General features: G+C 41.7%; 1 protein-coding gene across 1 annotated transcript in view; it reads right to left on the bottom strand.

The window, feature by feature from the left end:
- Window positions 1-3,782: 3,782 nt before the first annotated feature.
- LOC137341233 (protein shisa-6-like) overlaps window positions 3,783-21,633 on the bottom strand; it is a 76,639-nt gene continuing 58,788 nt past the window's right edge. The window contains exon 4 of the mRNA XM_068004304.1: window positions 3,783-4,277. Coding sequence (XP_067860405.1) covers window positions 4,051-4,277 — 227 coding nt within the window. The 3' untranslated portion in view covers window positions 3,783-4,050. The remainder of the gene's footprint in view (window positions 4,278-21,633) is intronic.

Genomic DNA, 21,633 nt, shown 5'->3' with positions numbered 1-21,633 from the left:
ATGAAGATTTATGGCAGTGCTTGTCGGCCTTCCATCATCCCTGCCACTGATTTAACAGGATTTACATTGAATGGACTCATCTCACTAGTGTAAAATGGAGCTGGCAAAAGTGAGGAAATTATTTTCTATAAGACTGCATGCATAGTTTTCAAAGAAAATATCTAGTTTTTCAGCTCCGTGTTACAATGGTGTAGAGAGGAACCCAACTCATTGCAAATCCTGCTAAAACCACAGTAACGGGAAGTCATTTTGCATATTTCTTTAGTGTCACAGATGAGACTGTGAAGCTTATCTGTGTATCTATTGACAGGGGTTCCCCATTAAGAGCACATAAATAAAACAAATCAAAATGGTGAGCTTCATTTCTTCCAAATACGCTACCTTGGTGAGAGTTTCAATTATTGATGCGACCTGAATCATTCAGATTTGGCTTGAATTCAGCTTCTTGCTGATACTATGAGCCAGGTACATTTTTTTCTTAAATTTTAATTCAGTTCTTTAAATCTTCCTCTAATTCCATATAAAGAAATATAACATTTTAACAGTTTATTTTAGATGTGCAAAGTTAATATTCTAGTAGCAAAGCTACTCAAGCATCATGAATCAAGTTATTACTGTGATCTAATCCTAGGCTGATAAAACAAACACCTAAACCATAATTTTTTACATTCCTAATCTCTCCTCTTCCCTGTTCCCTCTTGGCCTTATTTTTTGCTTTTAACTTAACATTTTGTCCACTTCTAACGAATGTACTCCATTCTAACCTTTTTATCCTCTATTATATTTTCCTTATCTGTTTTTATTTTGCCCCTCTGTCCCCACTATCCCATTTTAGAGGTGGGAACAACATTACAAATATTGCCATTTGATTGGCTAAAATCTGGCCTTTGGAGATGATGTTTCAGCCAATCAGATTGGATTGATCTGAGAATTGACTGGACCATATCATAGATATATCCATGGCAATCTTCATTCTGTCTTCAGGATCCAGAGTAAATCGGCCCATGGTGCTGGAAAAGTTAACGCAGTGAGCTCTCTTCAGTAAGGCTCTCTGATATCGCAAGGCTGATGGCTGCTTTTACTAATTGAAAAATGTTATAAACAGCCCGTTTACAGGCTCTTTTACTTTGGCTATGAAAACAAGCTATCAAAAGGATGCTGCACTTCTGTGACAATGAGGAAACACTTATAATGTGCAATTAGTGAAAATAGCTGTGTGAAAACTATTCTGACCCACTTGCCCTGGTACCAGCACAATACAGATATAAATGGCACTACTTCAATTAGTGTTTTCACTTTCGCACTAAAGGCCCAATCAGTCGTGGCCAGCGTCATCTAGATTACTACATGTCATCCAACATAAATTTTAAAAAATCCCAGTGCAAATTGATACTTGCTCCCCTTATTTAAAATGGAGATTCTGGAATGCTCATTTCTAATCAGGCTGGCAGAACAAGCAAGCTTCTGTGGTTCACTGCGTTGATGGTGAAATGCTTTCTGCTTCTTTACAGCAAGGTTAAATAAATGCTAGATGCTTTTTTATTTGAACTGGAAGAGTTGTGCTTTGTGAAAATTTGAGTGTTTTTTATCCACTGTCCTTTTGCAAAGCTGCCCATTAAGAACTAAAGAACATTGACGGGCAAGAAAATTTACATGACAGTGCAGCTCACTAAATCTTTTTGAAGTATTTTTCAAATTGCACTTCAGCCTCTTCAGTTTTCTAAATCTGTAATATAGGCTATGAGAAATTCTGAAACATTCGCTCAACAAAACCTCTACAGTACGGTGTTCAGTGTGTTGCACAGAAGACTGAAGTCATGTTCGATCAGATAAAGTGAAGGATTAATGGTGCAAATGGCAGAAGAAAATGGAAATCTGGGCTTCTGCCTTTAATTGATTGTCCATTCACTGTGTCCACAATTAATCAAGCAAATCAGAGCGCTCTAATAGACATTGAAACAGCTCATAAAAACACTCTTTCATGAAATGTGCTTTCATCAACACAGCTCTATCGTCTGTAACATGGTGACCCACAGGGCAATAGGAAGATTCACTGGTGGCAACCATGCACAGAATGCTTGTCATGGTATCTGCTCAATAAATGTAGAAACTGCAATGCACTGAACTCTCGACCTCAATAAACGCACCACTTGGAAATGGTGAATGAACAGTTGGATAAACTGTATATGGAACCATTTGGATATATATGTCTGTGTATATGTGTTTAAATATTTTATTTCTATCTATAGTATATATATATATATATATATACTAAAGTTTTTGAACTTACAGATGAGATAATGTGTGGTAGAAAAAGGAAATGAAACAATCTAATTTGGAACCAAATCAATGCCAAATTCGAATTAAGCACTTGCTTACGTTTTTTCATTTTTGCTTTAGTATAGATATTGACTTTTACATTGCCCCATCAATCCTGCAAAGGTGCATATTGCCCTGGGAACCACTGGTGTGGGCAGAGACAGGGGATGGCAGACTGCCCTGGGAACCACTGGGGTGGGCGGAGACAGGGGATGGCAGACTGCCCTGGGAACCACTGGAGTGGGCAGAGACAAGGGGATGGCAAACTGCCCTGGGAACCACTGGGGTGGGCAGAGACAGGGGATGGCAGACTGCCCTGGGAACCACTGGGGTGGGCGGAGACAGGGGATGGCAGACTGCCCTGGGAACCACTGGAGTGGGCGGAGACAGGGCATGCCAGACTGTCCTGGGAACCACTGGGGTGGGCAGAGACAAGGAATGGCAGACTGCCCTGGGAACCCCTGGCATGGGCAGAGACAGGGGATGGCAGACTGCCCTGGGAACCCCTGGCATGGGCAGAGACAGGGGATGGCAGACTGCCCCGGAAACCACTGGGGTGGGCGGAGACAGGGGATGGCAGACTGCCCTGGGAACCACTGGAGTGGGCAGCGACAAGGGGATGGCAAACTGCCCTGGGAACCACTGGGGTGGGCAGAGACAGGGGATGGCAGACTGCCCTGGGAACCACTGGGGTGGGCGGAGACAGGGGATGGCAGACTGCCCTGGGAACCACTGGAGTGGGCGGAGACAGGGGATGGCAGACTGCCCTGGGAACCACTGGGGTGGGCAGAGACAGGGCATGCCAGACTGTCCTGGGAACCACTGGGGTGGGCAGAGACAAGGAATGGCAGACTGCCCTGGGAACCCCTGGCATGGGCAGAGACAGGGGATGGCAGACTGCCCCGCAAACCACTGGGGTGGGCAGAGACAGGGGATGGCAGACTGCCCTGGGGACCACTGGGGTGGGCAGAGACAGGGGATGGCAGACTGACCTCGGAACCACCGGGGTGGGCAGAGACAGGGGATGGCAGACTGCCCTGGGAACCCCTGGCATGGGCAGACTCAGGGGATGGCAGACTGCCCTGGGAAAAAGAAATTATCAGACTTTTTCTAGGGCTTTTTCCTGCAGTTGGGGCAGCTTCTGTTCTGACTGTTTGCTTGTGGGGTAGTGCCTAGGACAATTATGCTTTTGGGCATGCACAAATGCAGAATTTCAGATTCCAACACCCGAATGGGGTTGGGTTGCTGCAACGCACAGAGCAGCGTGCATGAATTGCTCTTTATTCAAGATTTCTCCGCTCCTGTTTTTAACTCCTGTTGTCAATAACCAGGAGATATGAAAGAACAGCTACCATTACACGAGGAAGTGCCTGTCCTCTGCCTGGCACCTTCTTCCTTCTTCCTTACAGCACAGCCACAACCTGGAAGTCCTCATATCTTTTTCTTTGTAAATTAGTAACAAATATATTTATTGCCTCACAGTGTAACACAGCATTACATTTTTTTTACATCAACATGTCAGTTTTAATACAAACAGGCAACTGCATTGCTATATGGTGGCTGCACTACTGCAGAACATTGTCTTCTGTTTGGATGGGCTTATTGATGCAAAGCTCAGTACCATAATGAACAAATCCCATGCTTTGTAATCACAACACAAGGAGCTAAATTAGATTTATTACTGAGTATGTGTTCGAATTATCATTTTAATTGTCCTGTGTCTCCTAAAACCTACACTAAAAGTCCCTTCCCTTCTAATGGGCACACACGCATTGCATCATGGGGGACTTTGGACTGCAGATTATAAGCATGAAGCTCATTATGCAAAGAAGTTTTTTCTACTGTACCCTTGAGATGTCCTCGTCCTAGAGTCACAAATCCTGAAGAGATGAAGTTATGCAAGTCTGGTCCTCCGCTACGATAGCCATGACTGGAGCTTGAATCCTTCCCATGTAACCCTGTTGTCAAAAGGAACAGTGTTCACATTTTCCACTACATTAAAGCTTTGAAGTAAAGCATCTGGATGCATCTGTACACAGTAATGACTAATCATTAGTTACTTATCATGTACAGTTCTTTATTAGAAAAATAGGACAACTTCTGTTTTCACCGACCATGCCCAAAGAAAATGGCAAAACATCAATAGTCATGTGTTGACTGAATAGCATTAAACTGGCTATTAACTGACCCAGTGCCAGGCCCTAAATGAGTGTCATGGTGATGCCATTAGTGTGACAGCAGCAAGAAATAATGGAGGGAAAAGGAGAGAAAAATGGTACCATGGTAGGGCACCACACTAGTGTCTGGAAGTGCTAGAGTGGCAGAATGTGGACAATACCTGCTGTTGCCTACAGCAGTCTCAGCCATGCCACCATAGTGAGTCACCAGAATAATAAATGTCAACCATTTGTGGGATGTAGGATAAATTGTGTAATTTGTTTTACTTCCTCTGTGCTGCTTATTGGCTGTTCCTACAGTCCCATTGGTTTACCAATTGAACAAAGTGCCAGGCTCGGATTTGCCAGCTCTCCAGCTTTGGAGAAATTAGTGAGAAAAAACACTAGTGTTTTGGTTTTTTGGGGCTCGTGTTTTGGTTTTTTGGGGCTCATGGATATAATTAATGTCTGGACAAGTCGGTGCGTAGTATATGTAGTCATCCATTTACAATCCAAACACCTCGTGAATCAGCATGTCTCAGACAAATATTCCACATTATTTCAATAATTTCCTTTTAGGATATGTAACAGATGTGCTCAATGTATTAGAAATGTAACTGGCACAGTGTTAAACTATAAGCTTCTTGTTTCCAGGTACAGCTGAAATGTTTAGGCCCTCAGCATTTAACACTTTGATATCTTAACACAGTATGAATTCCAAAATTGCAAAATATCGCATTCTTCCAATGACTTTGCATCTTATACACAATGCTATGATATGGAAACAAATTTCAATAGCTTGGGTGTGTGAAGTATTTCCTTGTTTGGAACGTACAAGAGCTGTAACGGCTCTAAGGAGCACGTGGTGTTGTAGTGATGTCGGACAGAAAGTAATCTCAAGTTCCTAGTGAGATAGAAAGGCTGTTTCTTCATAGATTTACAAATTGCCACAAAGCACACTGCAGAAATTGCATTCTCATGAGTGTATTAATGGCTTCTGAATAAGAGACAGTGGCATAATTAATTGGTGTGACTAGAAGGGGCCAAAAAAATCTGGAGGGACTACTTTCTGTTCAAAGTGCTCCTCAACATCTAATTTAAAAATGTCCATTTAAATTAATGGATAGAATATCTGGGGTGTGGGCCAGCAATTTCCTGATCAGGACTTCCTGCATGTGCCACTGCTCATTGGGAGCGCACGATCGGGGAATCGGCCCTATTACTTGTTTTCTGCCAAAATAATTGTCAAATATTAACTCAATAACCATAATCGCTTTGAAATTCATACATAAATGAATGAGGTAGAATTTTCACATTCCCCCTGATTTCCCACCGTAACTTTGGCAGAAGATTGGAGGAAATCCTGGAGAAACGGTGTGAATAGATTAATGCCTAGAATTTACAGCACAGAAACAGGCCATTTGGCCCAACAGGTCCATGCCGGTATTTATGTTCCACGTGAGCCTCCTTCCACCCTTCTTCATCTAATCCTATTTAGACTCTTATTTTCCAAGGAGTGTGTGACCTCCTTATTATTCCTACCAAAACGTACCACCTCACACTTATCTATATTGAAATTCATTTGCCAATTACACATCCATTCTGCAAGTTTATTAATGTCTTTCTGTATTTTGTCGCAGTCCTCCTCAGTATTAATTATACCTCCCAATTGTTGTCCGCAAACTTTGAAATTGTACTTCCAATTCCCAAGTCCAAATCGTTTATGTATATGGTGAACAAGTGGTCCCAGCACCAATCCTTGTGGAACATCACTTCCCACCTTTTGCCAGTTTGAGTAACTACCTTTAACCCATACTCTCTGTTTTCTATTATTCAGATCAGATATAAATCAGATTATTCAGCACAGACTTGGATATGAAACTGGGAACTTCCTAGTCTGTGTGGCTCAGTACCATTCCCGCGGGGTGTTGCATTTACTGTACCCACTAAAACATCAAGGAACTTTATGGGGGATTGTTTTATTCCATTGTGGGTCTGTTTTACTGAATCACATGATTTCCACCAAGAAAGATTAATGATTGTAGTGCAGTCATTGCAGTTTACAAAGCAAAATGAACACTTGCCTTTCAGGAAAATAATATTACCAGCACATGTCATATATTAATTGTTAGATTGTTTGCGGTGGAATTACAATGTTTCCAATTATGCTGTCAGAGATGTTTGGCCCATTATTTCGAATCAGTGAAGTATCATTGCAGATAATATTGACCATTAGATATCCCTCATCCAGTTGGGTGGGACTGCACTCACCTGGTTCCATTCTTATCTATCCAGTCGTAGTCAGAGAATCACCTACAATGGGTTCCCTTCCAATTCCCGCACTGCTACCTCTGGAGTCCCCCAAGGATCTATCCTTGACCTCCTCCAATTTCTCATCTACATGCTGCTACTTGGCGACATCATCCAAAAACATAACATCAGATTCCACATGTACGCTGACGACACCCAGCTCTGCCTCACAACCACCTCCCTCCACCTCTCCACTGTCTCTCATTTGTCACATTGCTTGTCCAACATCCAGTACTGGATGATCAAAAATTTCCTCCAACTAAATATTGGGAAGATCAAAGCCATTGTCTTTGGTCCTTGCCGCAAACTCCGTTCCCTAGCCACCGACTCCATCCCTCTCCCTGGCCACTGTCTGAGGCTGAACCAGAGCGTTCGCAACCTTGGCGTCCTATTTGACCCTGAGATGAGCTTCCAACCACATATCCGCTCCATCACCAAGACCGCCTACTTCTACCTCAGTATCATCGCCTATCTCCACCCCTGCCTCAGCTCATCTGCTGCTGAAACCCTCATCCATGCCTTTGTTACCTCTAGACTCGACTATTCCAATGCTCTCCTGGCTGGCCTCCCATCTTCCACCCTTAAGAAACTTGAGCTCATCCAAAACTCTGCTGCCCGAATCCCAACTTGCAACAAGTCCCATTCTCCCGTCACCCCAGCGCTCGCTGACCTACATTGGTTCCCGGTCTGGGAATGCCTCGATTTAAAAATTCTCATCCTTGTTTTCAAATCCATCTATGGTCTCACCCCTCCCTATCTCTGTAACCTCCTCCAGCCCTATAACTCTCCGCGATCTCGGTGCTCCTCCAATTTTTGCCTCTTGCGCATGCCCGATTTTAATCGCTCTACCACTGGTGGCCATGCCTTCAGCTGCCTAGGCCCTCAGCTCTGGAATTCCCTGCATAAACCTCTCTGCCTCTCCATCTCTCTCTCCTCCTTTAAGACGCTCCTTAAAACCTATCTCTATGACCAAGCTTTTGTGTTACGGTGCTGAGCTACACAGGTAGAGAAGGTCCTAGGTTTGATCCTTGGTCTGTGTTGTTAGCCAATATCCGCTGGGTAACACTGAAATTGGCTTTATTGTTGTCAGGTTGGTGAAGGGAAAAATCAATCAGAGTTCTGCCCCTGTTTCCTATTCAGTTGGAAAGTGTATATGTGAAATTGGCAGATGAGAATAAGATTGGGCTCAGATGTGATGGTCCCATTATGATATAGCTTGCCAACACGCACTGTTTAGACTCACAGATGAAGAATGGTCACTCAGGTGAAGTATTGGATGGCTCCTGGTGTCTATGGAACTGTACTCCAGCATGAGTCACTGCCTTCATTAAGGAGGGGGAAAATGTACCTTGTTTTGAAAAAGATTAATGGATCTAATTCCCAAATCAGTCTTGGGAGAACCCACACCCCCAACAAGAACCTACAAGCAAATTCAGTACACTCTGCAACCAGCTCATCCTCAAATCACCAGATTTATCTACCATTATTTTAGCATTTCTTGGAAAATGCAGATTGAAATTACTTTTTAAATGTTGTTAACATCACTATATAGGGGACTAGGTAGAGCAGTGGGTCAGCACAGTATGCTTTCATCACCAGGGTCCTGACCCGGGCCACGTCCTGACTGACGGGATGAAAGTCATCTCTTTCTGTGATCTTGGTCTGTCTCAAACAAGATCTGACAGGGCACCAGTTGATAGGACAAACTCAGACAGATTTGCACCAAATTGTGAGTCTCACTCATGGCTGGCATGGGAAACAGAAATCCTAAATGGGTGCAGTCAGCATAATGATTCTGAGGTTGCACATTGTTGGAGCTAATAGAACATGTTACTCTGCATGTCACTGGAATTGTACCTGATACCACTGTAAAAAGTGGGACTAATTCCGTTCTATAACACAGACATCTTAATGGCCATAACATTTATATATGGAAAAATAAAATGTTAATAGCCTTTTGTATCACTGTCACTTGTATCACAAGCCTGCCATTAAGCACCTGCTTGATTTTGTCCTTGCCTAAATCTCTGCCTTGATTCTGCACTCATTGATATGAGTGGAATACTAATCCAAACTATCAATAGTGTGCATTGAGAGAGCCAGCCCATACAATGCCCTCATAGGAAAAATGGCAGTGATTGGACAACTGACCCTTTTTCACAGCATATTGGGTTTATTAAAAAATCTTTTCTTAAAAAAATTCTTTTTATTGAAATTTTTGATTGTTGATATTACATCCATTGTCTTTAAAATTGAGGAACCCAGATGAGGAGCCAAATCCCAGAATACAGGGTTGGAAGGAACAGGAGAGAAGTAAAAAGAAATCAAGTAGTTGGGTTTTAAAGGCCTACAGGTTGTAGAAGGAAAGGAAGACCGAGGGCTAAGGAGCTCCTGTTTTCAGTAGGAGATGATGCACGTGTCTTAATTTCAACACAGCGAGGATGCAGGAAGAAGGAAGAGCATGTAGGATGAATATTTGGAGTGTTGGGGAAACAAGAAAGGAAAGTTCAGATGGCCGCTGCCCATTAGTAGCCTGAGACATGAGAAATTGGAGGCTAATAGTGGCAGCGATTATTCATCAGATGACAGCCTTTCTAATAAAATTAATTGTTCTCTCATTAATAATAATTCTTATGTGGTGCCCTTCTGACTGTTTATAATCCATGTACCTTGATGATTTAGTTAGCATTATTTTTTCTCTCTACTTATTTCTTGAAACCTGTGCTATGCATATTTCCCTCCTACATCTGTATCCCTACAGAAGCCTGCACCATGTCAAGTATCACATCTGGATTCTTGTCAAATCCGTTGTATACTTCAGAAATTTCACGACACAGTTTGAAAAGGTAAATGTTTGACAGTCGCATTGCACTAATCATTCTGCTACTTTTATTTAGAAATTGTTTAATGTTTATTAGAAGATCATATTGTCTAATTGCTAAATAAGCAATTTTTCCTGTGATTTCTTATTTTTAAAAAATCACTATTGATGAGATGATCGTATGCTTTCTCTGCTGGCTATACGGATCCTTTGTGAAATGAGTTTGGGCAGTCTCAACCTTGTGTTTGGTGGCAATGGTTCCATAGCACTAGGTTGAAGCACCTTGTTGTACCAGAGCAGAAGGAGCTTTACTTTGCATCTGAACAGAGTTATATGTGACTTGGGAATGCTAGGTTGCAAAAATGGAACAAAGTTCGACTTTGCAACATTTACATCTCTCACCTTGATGAGCACCATCTGTTTTTCTGCTTGTGAGTCATTGTTGACTAATCCTTGGTTGACTACAACAGCTGATTTGAGGCTATTATGTTGTTTGCAAATTTCCCAGGACTTGAATGAGCATTGGTCCATGAGACCATGGCCAAGGACAGTATTGGAATGACTGATCCAATATAGATGTGGATGTGTATGCAACATGTACGCAACAATGTGGAAAATTGCCCACGTATGTCCTGTCCACAAAAAGCAGGACAAATCCAATCCGGCCAATTACCGCCCCATCAGTCTACTCTCAATCATCAGCAAAGTGATGGAAGGTGTCGTCTACAGTGCTATCAAGCGGCACTTACTAACCAATAACCTGCTCACCGATGCTCAGTTTGGGGTCCGCCAGGACCACTCGGCACCAGACCTCATTACAGCCTTGGTCCAAACATGGACAAAAGAGCTGAATTCCAGAGGTGAGGTGAGAGTGACTGCCCTTGACATCAAGGCAGCATTTGACCGAGTGTGGCACCAAGGAGCCCTAGTAAAATTGAAGTCAATGGGAATCAGGGGGAAAACTCTCCAGTGGCTGGAGTCATACCTAGCACAAAGGAAGATGGTAGTGGTTGTTGGAGGCCAATCATTTCAGCCCCAGGACATTGATGCAGGAGTTCCTCAGGGCAGTGTTCTAGGCCCAACCATCTTCAGCTGCATCATCAATGACCTTCCCTCCATCATAAGGTCAGAAATGGGGATGTTCGCTGATGATTGCACAGTGTTCAGTTCCATTCACAACCCCTCAAATAATGAAGCATTCCGAGCCCACATGCAGCCTGCATAACATCCAGGCTTGGGCTGATAAGTGGCAAGTAACATTTGCGCCAGACAAGTGCCAGGCATTGACCATCTCCAACGAGAGAGAATCTAACCACCTCCCCTTGACATTCAACGGCATTACCATCGCCGAATCCCCCACCATCAACATCCTGGGGGTCACCATTGACCAGAAACTTAACTGCACCAGCCACATAAATACTGTGGTAACAAGATCAAGTCGGAGACTGAGTATTCTGCAGCAAGTGACTCACCTCCTGACTCCCCAAAGCCTTTCCACCATCTACAAGACACAAATCAGGAGTGTGATGGAATACTCTCCACTTGCCTGGATGAGTGCAGCTCCAACAACACTCAAGAAGCTCGACACCATCCAGGACAAAGCAGCCCGCTTGATTGGCACCCCATCCACCACCCTAAACATTCACTCCCTTCACCACCGGTGCACCGTGGCCGCAGTGTGTACCATCCACAGGATGCATTGCAGCAACTCACCAAGGCTTCTTCGACAGCACCTCCCAAATCCGCGACCTCTACCACCTAGAAGGACAAGGGCAGCAGGCACATGGGAACAACACCACCTGCACATTCCCCTCCAAGTCACACACCATCCCGACTTGGAAATATATCGCCGTTCCTTCATCGTCGCTGGGTCAAAATCCTGGAACTCCCTTCCCCACACGGACTGCAGCGGTTCAAGAAGGCGGCTCACCAATGCGAATCACATTGTTAAATTAAGTTTCCGCTACATTATTGATTGGAGACATTATTCAAAGTATGGTGGAAACATAGTGATGTAGCAAATAGTTTGTTTTAGCTACAAGGTCTGAGCACAACCTACAAATTGCAATGCAGTCAATGTATATAAACATCTAATGGAAGATGGCTGTGAATGAGTTAAAGGCAGTGCTTTAGTTGAACACTTTGAATAAAATCATAAACCACAAGAGCAAAGCCCAAGTAATATATGTCAGCAAAACCCTGATGAATGTCCGTATTAATTTTTCTCTTTTCCACACCAACTGTCCTTGTGACATCTTTGAGTGAGTTTCCAATTTGGTGCTAATTAGTTCCAAATTATAGACAGTTTTGTACTGTAGACTCGCACCTGCTCGAATGTGAATTGAGACAGCGCTGAACTCATTTAGCACCTTTGATTAAATTTCAACCCTCATCGCAGAGTTGAAAGGGCATTTTACTCATCCACTGTGCCAGCGAATCTTATATTTGTTTTTTAAAAAGAAATTAAACCCATAACTAAAAATAAAGGCCCAAAATTATGTTCTGGGATATTATTAACTCGTTTAATTTAAATGGGTTGCCACCTCTGCTAAAATAGCATTGGCCTTCCATGGGGTAATTTCAGAGCTCAAGTGTTTTTGTTGAGATTGTATCCCTGACACAGCTCTTCCTCAATTCTGTTTTTGAGTTGGTCCAGGTTCTTTGTTTACATTAATTACCAAACAAGCAAGTAAATTAAAAATCTCTCATTTTATATGTCTCTTGATTACAACTATTGGCTGTCCTGTCGTATAGCTCACGATGAGTCGGATGATACATTGTTATAATGACAGGAATGTTATATCATGTAATGCACAATGTATTATTCTGCTGCTAAGGCTGAGCTGTATTTCATCTGGCAAGTCACTTTAAGGCTATCAATTTCTATGAACAGGCACATTCTTGGGTCAATTAGAGGTTGCTTGTTGTCAGTGAGGGAAGTTTGCAGATTGATAGGGGCTTGGAAATTTCTGGCTCCAGGTCAGAAGAAGCCAGCATGAAATGACAGTTTTTGTTTAATACTTTTTGACACTTTGAAGTGCAATATCTGAAGTGTAGTGGATTTAAACTAGACTCAAGATTTTTATACATAAAGATGATATTTTGTGCTCTTCCCAGCTGGTTTGTTTATTGTCTGAAACACTTGCAAAGAAAGAATCCATGAATCTGATTAACAAACAACTTCCCCCAGTTCCCCCCAAAAGATAGAGCTTTCTTTAAATAAATAATATATTTATATTTGATGAATGGACCAGCTGATGGGCTGTATGATGCTCACACTATATACGCAGCATAAACTGAAATATAGCCAGTACATACAGCACATATACCAATACCGCTCAGTGATGTGTTGTCAAGTAGACTGTTTTAAGATGAGTGATGGTTGATACCAGCTGGTCTTACTCCTGTAAGTGAGAAACATTGGCCCTAATTACATGCAGGTATTCATGAGTGACAAATCCAACAGCAACTCGTCTGCCACCTAATTTTCCTGGATTATGATCTACATCAAAATGTGATGACATAGCAAAGATTCCTTTTTAATTGGGTGCTGGTGTCCAAAAATGAGGCTACATCACAGAAACGAAGCAACAGTTATAGTTGTCACAAAATACTCGTTCCAGACAATATAAAGTCATTGAACGATGACAGAATGTCTCCATCTAAATACAGTGTTGCAGTTGTTAGCCATATGCTTGACTGAAAGTGATGGCTCTTTGATTTACGTCATGCTCTTTGAAGGTCTCTAGAACTGTGAAGAACAACCACTGAGTAATTGGCCTGTACCTTGTGAGTGTTACAGAATTCTAAAATGAACCAAAAACTTGTTAACCAAGCATACCGTAAAATCTGGCGTACACATCACATCTTTATACATTTTATTTCTGACCTGCAGACGTGCTAATGTGACTTAACATTTTCTGCCAGCAGGTTGGGCATAATAACTGGGCGTGCAACTATTACACTCCAGAGTGACTGAGAATCTGGAATTTACAGAATGCACGGAATAAGAACATAAGAAATAGGAGCAGGAATAGGCCATATGGCCCCTCGAGCCTGCTCCACCATTCAATCAGATCATGGCTGATCTTCGACCTCAACTCCAATTTCCTGCCCAATCCCCATATCTCTTGATTCCCCTAGAGTCCAAAAATCTATCTATCTCAGCCTTGAATATATTCAATGACTCAGCATCCACAGCCCTCTGGGGTAGAGAATTCCAAAGATTCACAACCCTCTGCATGAAGAAATTCCTCCTCATCTCAGCCTTGAATGGCCGACCCCTTATCCTGCGACTGTGCCCCCTAGTTCTAGACTCTCCAGCCAGGGGAAACAATCTCTCAGCATTTACCCTGTCAAGTCTCCCAGTAATCTTATATGTTTCAATGAGATCACCTCTCATTCTTCTAAACTCCAGAGAGAATTAGGCCCATTCTACTCAACCTTTCCTCAGAGGACAACCCTTCACCCCAGGAATTAATCTAGTGAACCTTCATTGTACCGCATCCAAGGCAAGTATAAACTTCCTTAGATAAGGAGACCAAAACTGTACACAGTATTCCAGGTGAGGTCTTACTAAAGCCCTGTACAACTGTAGTAAGACTTCCTTACTCTTGTACTCTAACCCCCTTGCAATAAAGGCCAACATGCTTTCTTAATTGCCTGCTGTACCTGCATACTAACTTTTTGTGTTTCTTGTATGAGGACACCCAAGTCTCTCTGAACACCAACATTTAATAGTTTCTCACCATTTAAAAAATATTCTGTTTTTCTATTCTTCCTACCAAAGTGAGTAATCTCACATTTCCCCACATTATACTCCATCTGCCACCTTCTTGCCCGCTCACTTAACCTGTCTATATCCCTCTGCAGACTCTTTGTGTCCTCCTCACAGCTTACTTTCCCACCTAGCTTTATATCGTCAGCAAACTTGGATACATTACACTCAGTCCCTTCACCTAAGTCATTAATATAGATTGTAAATAGCTGAGGCCCAATCATCTGGGAATATCAACTGTGGCTAAAGGGGTCAACCAAAACAAAATCAGTTAAGCAGGTACACTCTGGATGATAATAAGATGGCACGTAAGTGTCAGCTTTGTTCAGTGGTGGCTCTCTTGCCTCTGAATGAAAAGGTTATAGGTTCATAGTGTCTGGAATGTCTATTTTTTTAGCAACTATACCTGTTGTCCAGTTTTTGTAATGTCGCCTAGTTTTTGCACAGTATAAAAGAAATCCTGGCTTACCATGACTTTTTGACGTAGACGGCAGCTTAGGAAAATTAGATAGCAGACTAATTGCTGTTGGGCCTACTCCAGGAGTTTGCATAATCTAGGCTGATTCTTAAGTGCAGTAGTGAGGGAGTGCTGCATTATCAGAGGCCCCATCTTTCAGATGAGATATTAAACTGAGGCCCCATTTGCCTGTTCAGGTGGGTGTAGAAGATCCCATGGCACTTTTTTGAAGAAGAGCAGGGATTCCTCCCACTGTCCTGGCTAACATTCATCCTTCAACCAACACCAAAACCACATTAACTGGTCATTTGTCTCATTCATCTGTTTGTGGAACATTACTGTGCACAAATTGGAATCTGCGTTTGCCTACAAAACAACAGCAACTGCACTTTGAAAATAATTAATTGTTGTGAAGTGCTTTGGGTCACCCTGAAGATGTGAAATGTGTCATTTAAGTGGAAGGCTTTCAACTTTTTCAATGAACAACTTCATGTATATAACATGGGTAAGATGGGTATAGAGGGATATGGGCCAAGTGCAGGCAATTGGGACTAGCTTAGTGGTATAAACTGGGCGACATGGACATGTTGGGCCGAAGGGCCTGTTTCCGTGTTGTAAACTTCTATGATTCTAACCCAATGGATAATTTATTGGGAAGGTTTATTTTTAAGTGAACTGGGTGTCTAACATGTGATAATCCAAACTAAACTACTGAAAAATCCACACAGAGTTTATTTTTGCCCAGATGTACACTGTCTTCCCATGGATGCACCTCACTTATCTAAGTCCAAAGAGCTTCGGCACAGATAGGCAATATACATGACTTAGGGACCGCAAATGTGTGCCTAGGTTAGGGTTGCCAACCGTCCAAAATTGTCCTGGAGACTCCAGGAATTAAAGATTAATCTCAAGGACACTGCTGCGAGCAATCTGGAAGAAAACTCCAAGGAACAATAAAAAAAATTGTATTTTTATTCATTTTCTTTGAACTTGCATTTTATTAATTGCAAAAATATTGGAGATGGGGAAAAAAAGCTGTTTGACTGACAGTCAGGAGTCATCTAATTGGCTAACAAAGAGACTGTTCGCTCTCCAATTGGCATGGGAAGGCGGTGTGCTTAATATCAGGCAACCAATGGCGGGGGGGTGGGGTGGGGTGGTTGGAGGTCATGTGATGACACCTCCAGGAATACGTCCAACTGGAGCTGGCAATCGTGGCCTGGGTACTTCTTGAGTTTAACCTGTTAAAACCACACTTCATTCCAACTGTGCTGCCTTCCAGCTAGGACCCACGAGGGTGTTGGTCTGCAGGTTCATCTGTAGTCGAATTGTAAGAATCCCATCCTCCAGTTACTGGTCTACCCATCCGAAGGAGCCAGACTAGCTGGTCAATCATTACTAATGCCCCGAATGCAGACCTACCCTCCTGGGGTACTGAATTACTGAGTCTGCCACAGTGGGTTGACTTGGTTCTAATTTTCCATCTTGACATGACTGCTAGTATGAACAGCAAAGGAAGAACATGGAATTATCAGCTTGGCCAAAATCAGAGTGCATGCTGGTTCTTGCTTACTGTCTATGTTTGCAGAGAAAAGAATGTGTGAGGAGGACTGGCTGGACCCCTGTGAAGCCCCAAGACCAAAACATGCTAAAAATGCTCACTGTTGCAGAGATAAGGAACAAGGACCAAGGAACTGATAAGAAAGTTGCTGAATTAAAAACAAGCCCAAATATGGTATTCTGCTCAGTAACAGACCTGAAAAAGTAAAAGGTATAAAAAACATCCAAGCCTGCAAGGATTTTTAGGAGATCCATGTGCGACATTTGAGGAAGATGGCGTGGGAGAGGAACCTTCTCCTTTCCCAGCACGAGGACTTGATCTCACCTTCGTTCCTGAGTTGTGCTCACCAGAATAAGGTTACATGAGAAGCCACCACTTTCTTTCTGGTAAAACTGTCGTGTCTGAATATCAAATAAAATTCTTCAGTGTAACTACAGTGTCTCGCTTGATCCTTGACCTTTCCTATCCTAAAAGGGAGAATGCTCAAATGGTATTGATACATATTTATTGACTTCTGATGGTAGCCTCTTCAATCCTACATTCATGATGTGCAATATCACATGTATCTCACAGCACAGAAGAGTTTAATGAGTGTTCTTTTTGTCTCCCTAATGCACAATTATAATGCAAAGATTGTTTTTTGAAAGTAATTATATAGCCCCAATGGCAGCATGCTTTTGTGAACAATCATGATATTAAGTTTTGCTCACAGTCACATATTTCACAATCACATTGCAATGGGTCTCTAGCACGTATCACGTGAGACTTAGAAAGGCTATGTTTTTAAAAAACTGAGAAATGTAAGTAAAGGGTGAAGGCCCATAGTACAGGTCGCCTCCAAGGCTGAAAAGAGTAGGTTAGAAGACTAAACCTGTTCCTTTAAATATGCAGCCTGATGAGATGAATTGTACAAGGATGTAAACAAGAGCAAAAACCGTAATATGTAACCTGGAGAGGTCACAAATTTAAATGGTTTAAACACATATATTTAATAAATTACCTAAACTCAGAACCAAATACATTTTGTTCAACATCTATTTTAAGAACAAATTCTTTTTCCTGTATTAATTTGAAGAGCTAGTTCCTGAGTACAGCCTACAGCTACTTTGGTTTCTGTGCTGTATTTGTATCTTTCCAATGCCTGGTGGATGGATTCGGTCTCCAGAATTATGATAAATAACATTTGTGCCAGAGAGACTTAACTGAAATGTGAGACATTTTCTTGAAAATCACTGGGCTTTAAGTTAACAATACGCTGCTGCTTTAACATTGGTATAGCCTGTGGTTTATTGAACTGTGACTCTGGATCCATGCTTTATAATGGGTTGTGCACTGAATCAGAAAAGCATATTGTGATTCACACATCGAAGACTCCAAATGGTACAGCACTTTTTTCCTCTTACCAATTTTCTCCCCTCCACTTCTGAAGGCATTTACTCCTGGCTGGGGTATGGTTCCCTGGGGACCAGTCGCCTTTTTGTACAGCACCCAGGGAGTAAGTATTGGATAGTTATTTAACCATGGGATCTTGGCCATCCCAGTGCAGCCCAATTGTGTCCTTGTGTGATTTCCAACAAGTATCATTAGAGAGCCATTAGGATGATTTTGCTCTTTCTAACCCGGGGTAGTCGTCGCTCTACTGTCAACTCAGCTGAGATCAGCTAACCCAGCACATACAGAAAATCAAACATGGGGCATGCCTGGTCTGTATGGATAAGCTTGCCAAGCTATTGGTGGTGAATATCACTGTTTTTAAGCATTTGTATACATGGAATTATAAAAGTTTTAGTTATGTATATATAATATGAATAGCAGGGAGTGACTGAAATGTGTTGCTCTAGCTAAGAGATTGAGATTACATCTTAGCCATGAGTATAAAGATCAGTAGCTTAAACTTGTCAACAAAATCTGAAGGTTAAATTACAACTTTGCAACCACTGACTGCTAGCAATTATTTATTATATCAGTACTTTGTGTTTTTCATCTTCATTCTTTGTGCATCTAACTGTTTTCTCCGGTCGTCTTGGAAGAGATATGAGGTCAGTGAGTGAGATAACAATGATGCATAAGGTCATGTAATAAGGTAGTGAAAATGTGAGAACTGATGGAATAAGGTAATGAAATTTTTGACGTCATGGAGTGAGGTGATGAAGATGTGTGAGGTCATAGAATGAGGCGTTGAAATGTGTGAGGTCATAGAATGAGGCGTTGAAATGTGTGAGGTCATAGAATGAGGCGCTGAAAATGTGTGAGGTCATGGAATGAGGCGCTGAAAATGTGTGAGGTCATAGAATGAGGCGCTGAAAATGTGTGAGGTCATAGAATGAGGGAATGAAGATGTACAGAGTATGAATGAATGAAATAATTAACTCACTAACTAACTAACATTTTCATAGCGCCTTTCACGACCTCGGACCACCCTAAAGTGCTTCATAGCCAATGAAGTACTTTTGAAATGTAGTCACTGTTGTAATGTATGGAAATGCAGGAGTCCAATTTGTGCACAGCAAGATCCCACAAATAGCAAGGAGTTAATTAAACAGTTTTATTGATGTTGGTTGAGGGAAAAATGTTGGCCAGGACACCGGGGGAATTCCCCCACATTTCATCGAAAAGTGCTATGGGTTCTTTTACATCAACTTGAGAGGGCAGACAGAACCATGGTTTAACATCTCATCCGAAAGACAGCACCTCCCAACAGTACAGCACTACCTCAGTACTGCAATGGAGTGTCATCTGAAATTATGTGTTCAAGTCCTGGAGTGAGGCTTGAACCCACGACTTTCTGACTCAGAAGCAAGAGTGCGACCATTGAATCAAGTCATGGAGTAAGGTAACTGAAATGCATGAGGTTATGTAGTGAAATAATGAAGATGTGTGAGGCCGTGAAGTGAGATGATGAAGATGTGTGTGGAGAGGAAGATGTGCACAAGTTTCATCTCAGCAGCTGTTTTTCTTTTCAGCACATTATAGATTTCATATTGATTGTTAAAAACAATGGAGTGAACGTTGAAAGAGACAATATTTGGCTTCTGCTTATAAAAGTATTAACACCCTTTATGAAATATATTTTTTCAATTGCTGTCATTTTTGATCTACTTTTTCAGTTTTTTCTCTCTTTTTTAAGTGTACATTTGACTGTTTAATGCTCACTGAATAACATTATGAGGAATTTGTGATACTATTACTGGCAGTTTGTAGAGAAATAACAGGGAATGTGTACATCCTGTACATGTTAGAACATCATCTCATGTTATTCCATTAAGGATTCTGATTATACAGAGAATGAACTTGACTGTGAAATAAGTGTTCAACCTGCATTAGAAATCACAAAATGTATTAATGGAAATATGTAGTTGCTTTTTATGGGAAGTACCAGCAATCAACTGGAAACTATCTGTCAATTATCTTGCACTAATGGTGTCACTCTTGTTAATGTTTTGTCATCACAAATCAAACTCCACTGATCATACTGACAGCCACAGTCATCATGAAAAAGCAGAACAAAATCTGAATAAAATCACCCATAAAATTTACACCTTATTTATTTTTTAAAAAGAGATACCCTGGAGTGCGTATTAAAACAGTAACCTTTCCAAAGATTTTCACATGACTGTTGGAAACTACATGCTTCAGTCTTGCAGTTTATGAAGTTGGCTCTCCTTGATTAGATTGCTGCCTTGCAATCACTCCAAGAACCCTGGAATAATTGGAGTAACAGGCGAGACCAATTTTTTTTCCCCTGCAGGATGCTCACTGTCTTGGATTAGAATGAGCTGATTAGCAGAAGCAAAGAAAAAGTTTGTTTTTGTAAGTAAATTCTGATTGTGTTTTCAACCCCTTAACAAATCCCATTCATGACGCCTCAATGTTTTTCCTTTCCCCTCCTTTTCTATCTTGAAGGTGCTGACTCTTGCCAGGCACACTTGCACCTATACCTTAGTGAAGTAGCCATTCTTTATACATGAGTGTCATGTGCTATACAGTGAGTGTCTGTCTAATAAGGCATACATCACAGCCGAGTACAATTCTGACTTCATCCTGAGTCTACATATGCAGACTTTCCACCAAGATGTCTAGGGAAGAGTGAATATGCTAATCATCACACTAGATTGTAACTGGTCTAATGTCTACTAATGACAGTGGGAACCAAAGGGTAAAATCCCCATTGCTATTATCTTCTGGTGCACTCTGCCTCCTTTTCTCAGCCCGAGCATCAGCTCCTTGCCATTGGTGCTGAAAGAAGGGGAAACATCAGTGGAGGTAGTCTGCCCTATTATAAAGCATACACAAGAAAATCTTGGTGTTAAACTAACCACTATGTCATTTTTCTGATCTCTCCTACTCTTCAGTCTTGGTAGTGTACCACATTATAGAACTTGACTCTCCAGCTAAGTTTATCCATAAAAAAGTAACACTGCTCACAGTAACCATTATTTGCCCATGCGTCTTCGACTGAACCCCTTACCTCCTCAAATATCAATATCAAATTGTATGTCCCTAAATCCTCCTATTTTTTCTTATAAAAGATTTTTTTTAAACCCAGATTCAAATGAAAATACAAACACCACTGTCTTACTTATATTGAGGATTAGATTCAATTCAAGCCACGTTGACCTAGAATAGATGAGATCTCTTTGCGTGTTATATTCACCTCTACTCAGAGACAGCCGAAAGATGTGCAGACATAATCATTCTGAATAGCAATGTTATAGTATCTGTAAAAGCACTGACCTATCTGATAAACTGACAGAATCAAAAAGCACACAAGAAGAAAAGATAGGAAACAAAAAGGGATTATAAAAGGATTAGTTGAAGGGTTGATGAAAATCTGCAGCCAATTGACCAGTAATAGGTGAGGTGGGAAAGGGAGAGAAGGGTTTACAAAGGAGCTACTGTACACTTGTACTCAACATCACTGGCGCGGGAGCTACTTTCTTGCCAGTCTGTATATTGTTTCTTTGCTCATGTGATGAAGTTCTACTGTTGCTATGAGATTTCTACTAGAGGTTTCTACAGGTATTCTTCACAGCAGACTATAGGTGCAATGTGCTATTGTTTTTATGACATGTCACAGTAGAAGAAATTTGAATTTTATTGTACAGCTTACTGCGAGTACATTACAACAACTGGGCCAGCTCCAGACCACACTGGGGCTCGTTTCTCAGCTAATTATATCAGGAGCTCCCTCTGAGAATTTGCTACAGCTCTTAAATCTGGGGGTATCAACTC

Source organism: Heptranchias perlo, chromosome 23, assembly GCF_035084215.1.
Source record: "Heptranchias perlo isolate sHepPer1 chromosome 23, sHepPer1.hap1, whole genome shotgun sequence".
NCBI lineage: Eukaryota > Metazoa > Chordata > Chondrichthyes > Hexanchiformes > Hexanchidae > Heptranchias > Heptranchias perlo.
Note: the sequence above shows the minus strand (reverse complement) of the source record. Positions and strands in the feature narration are given on the sequence as shown.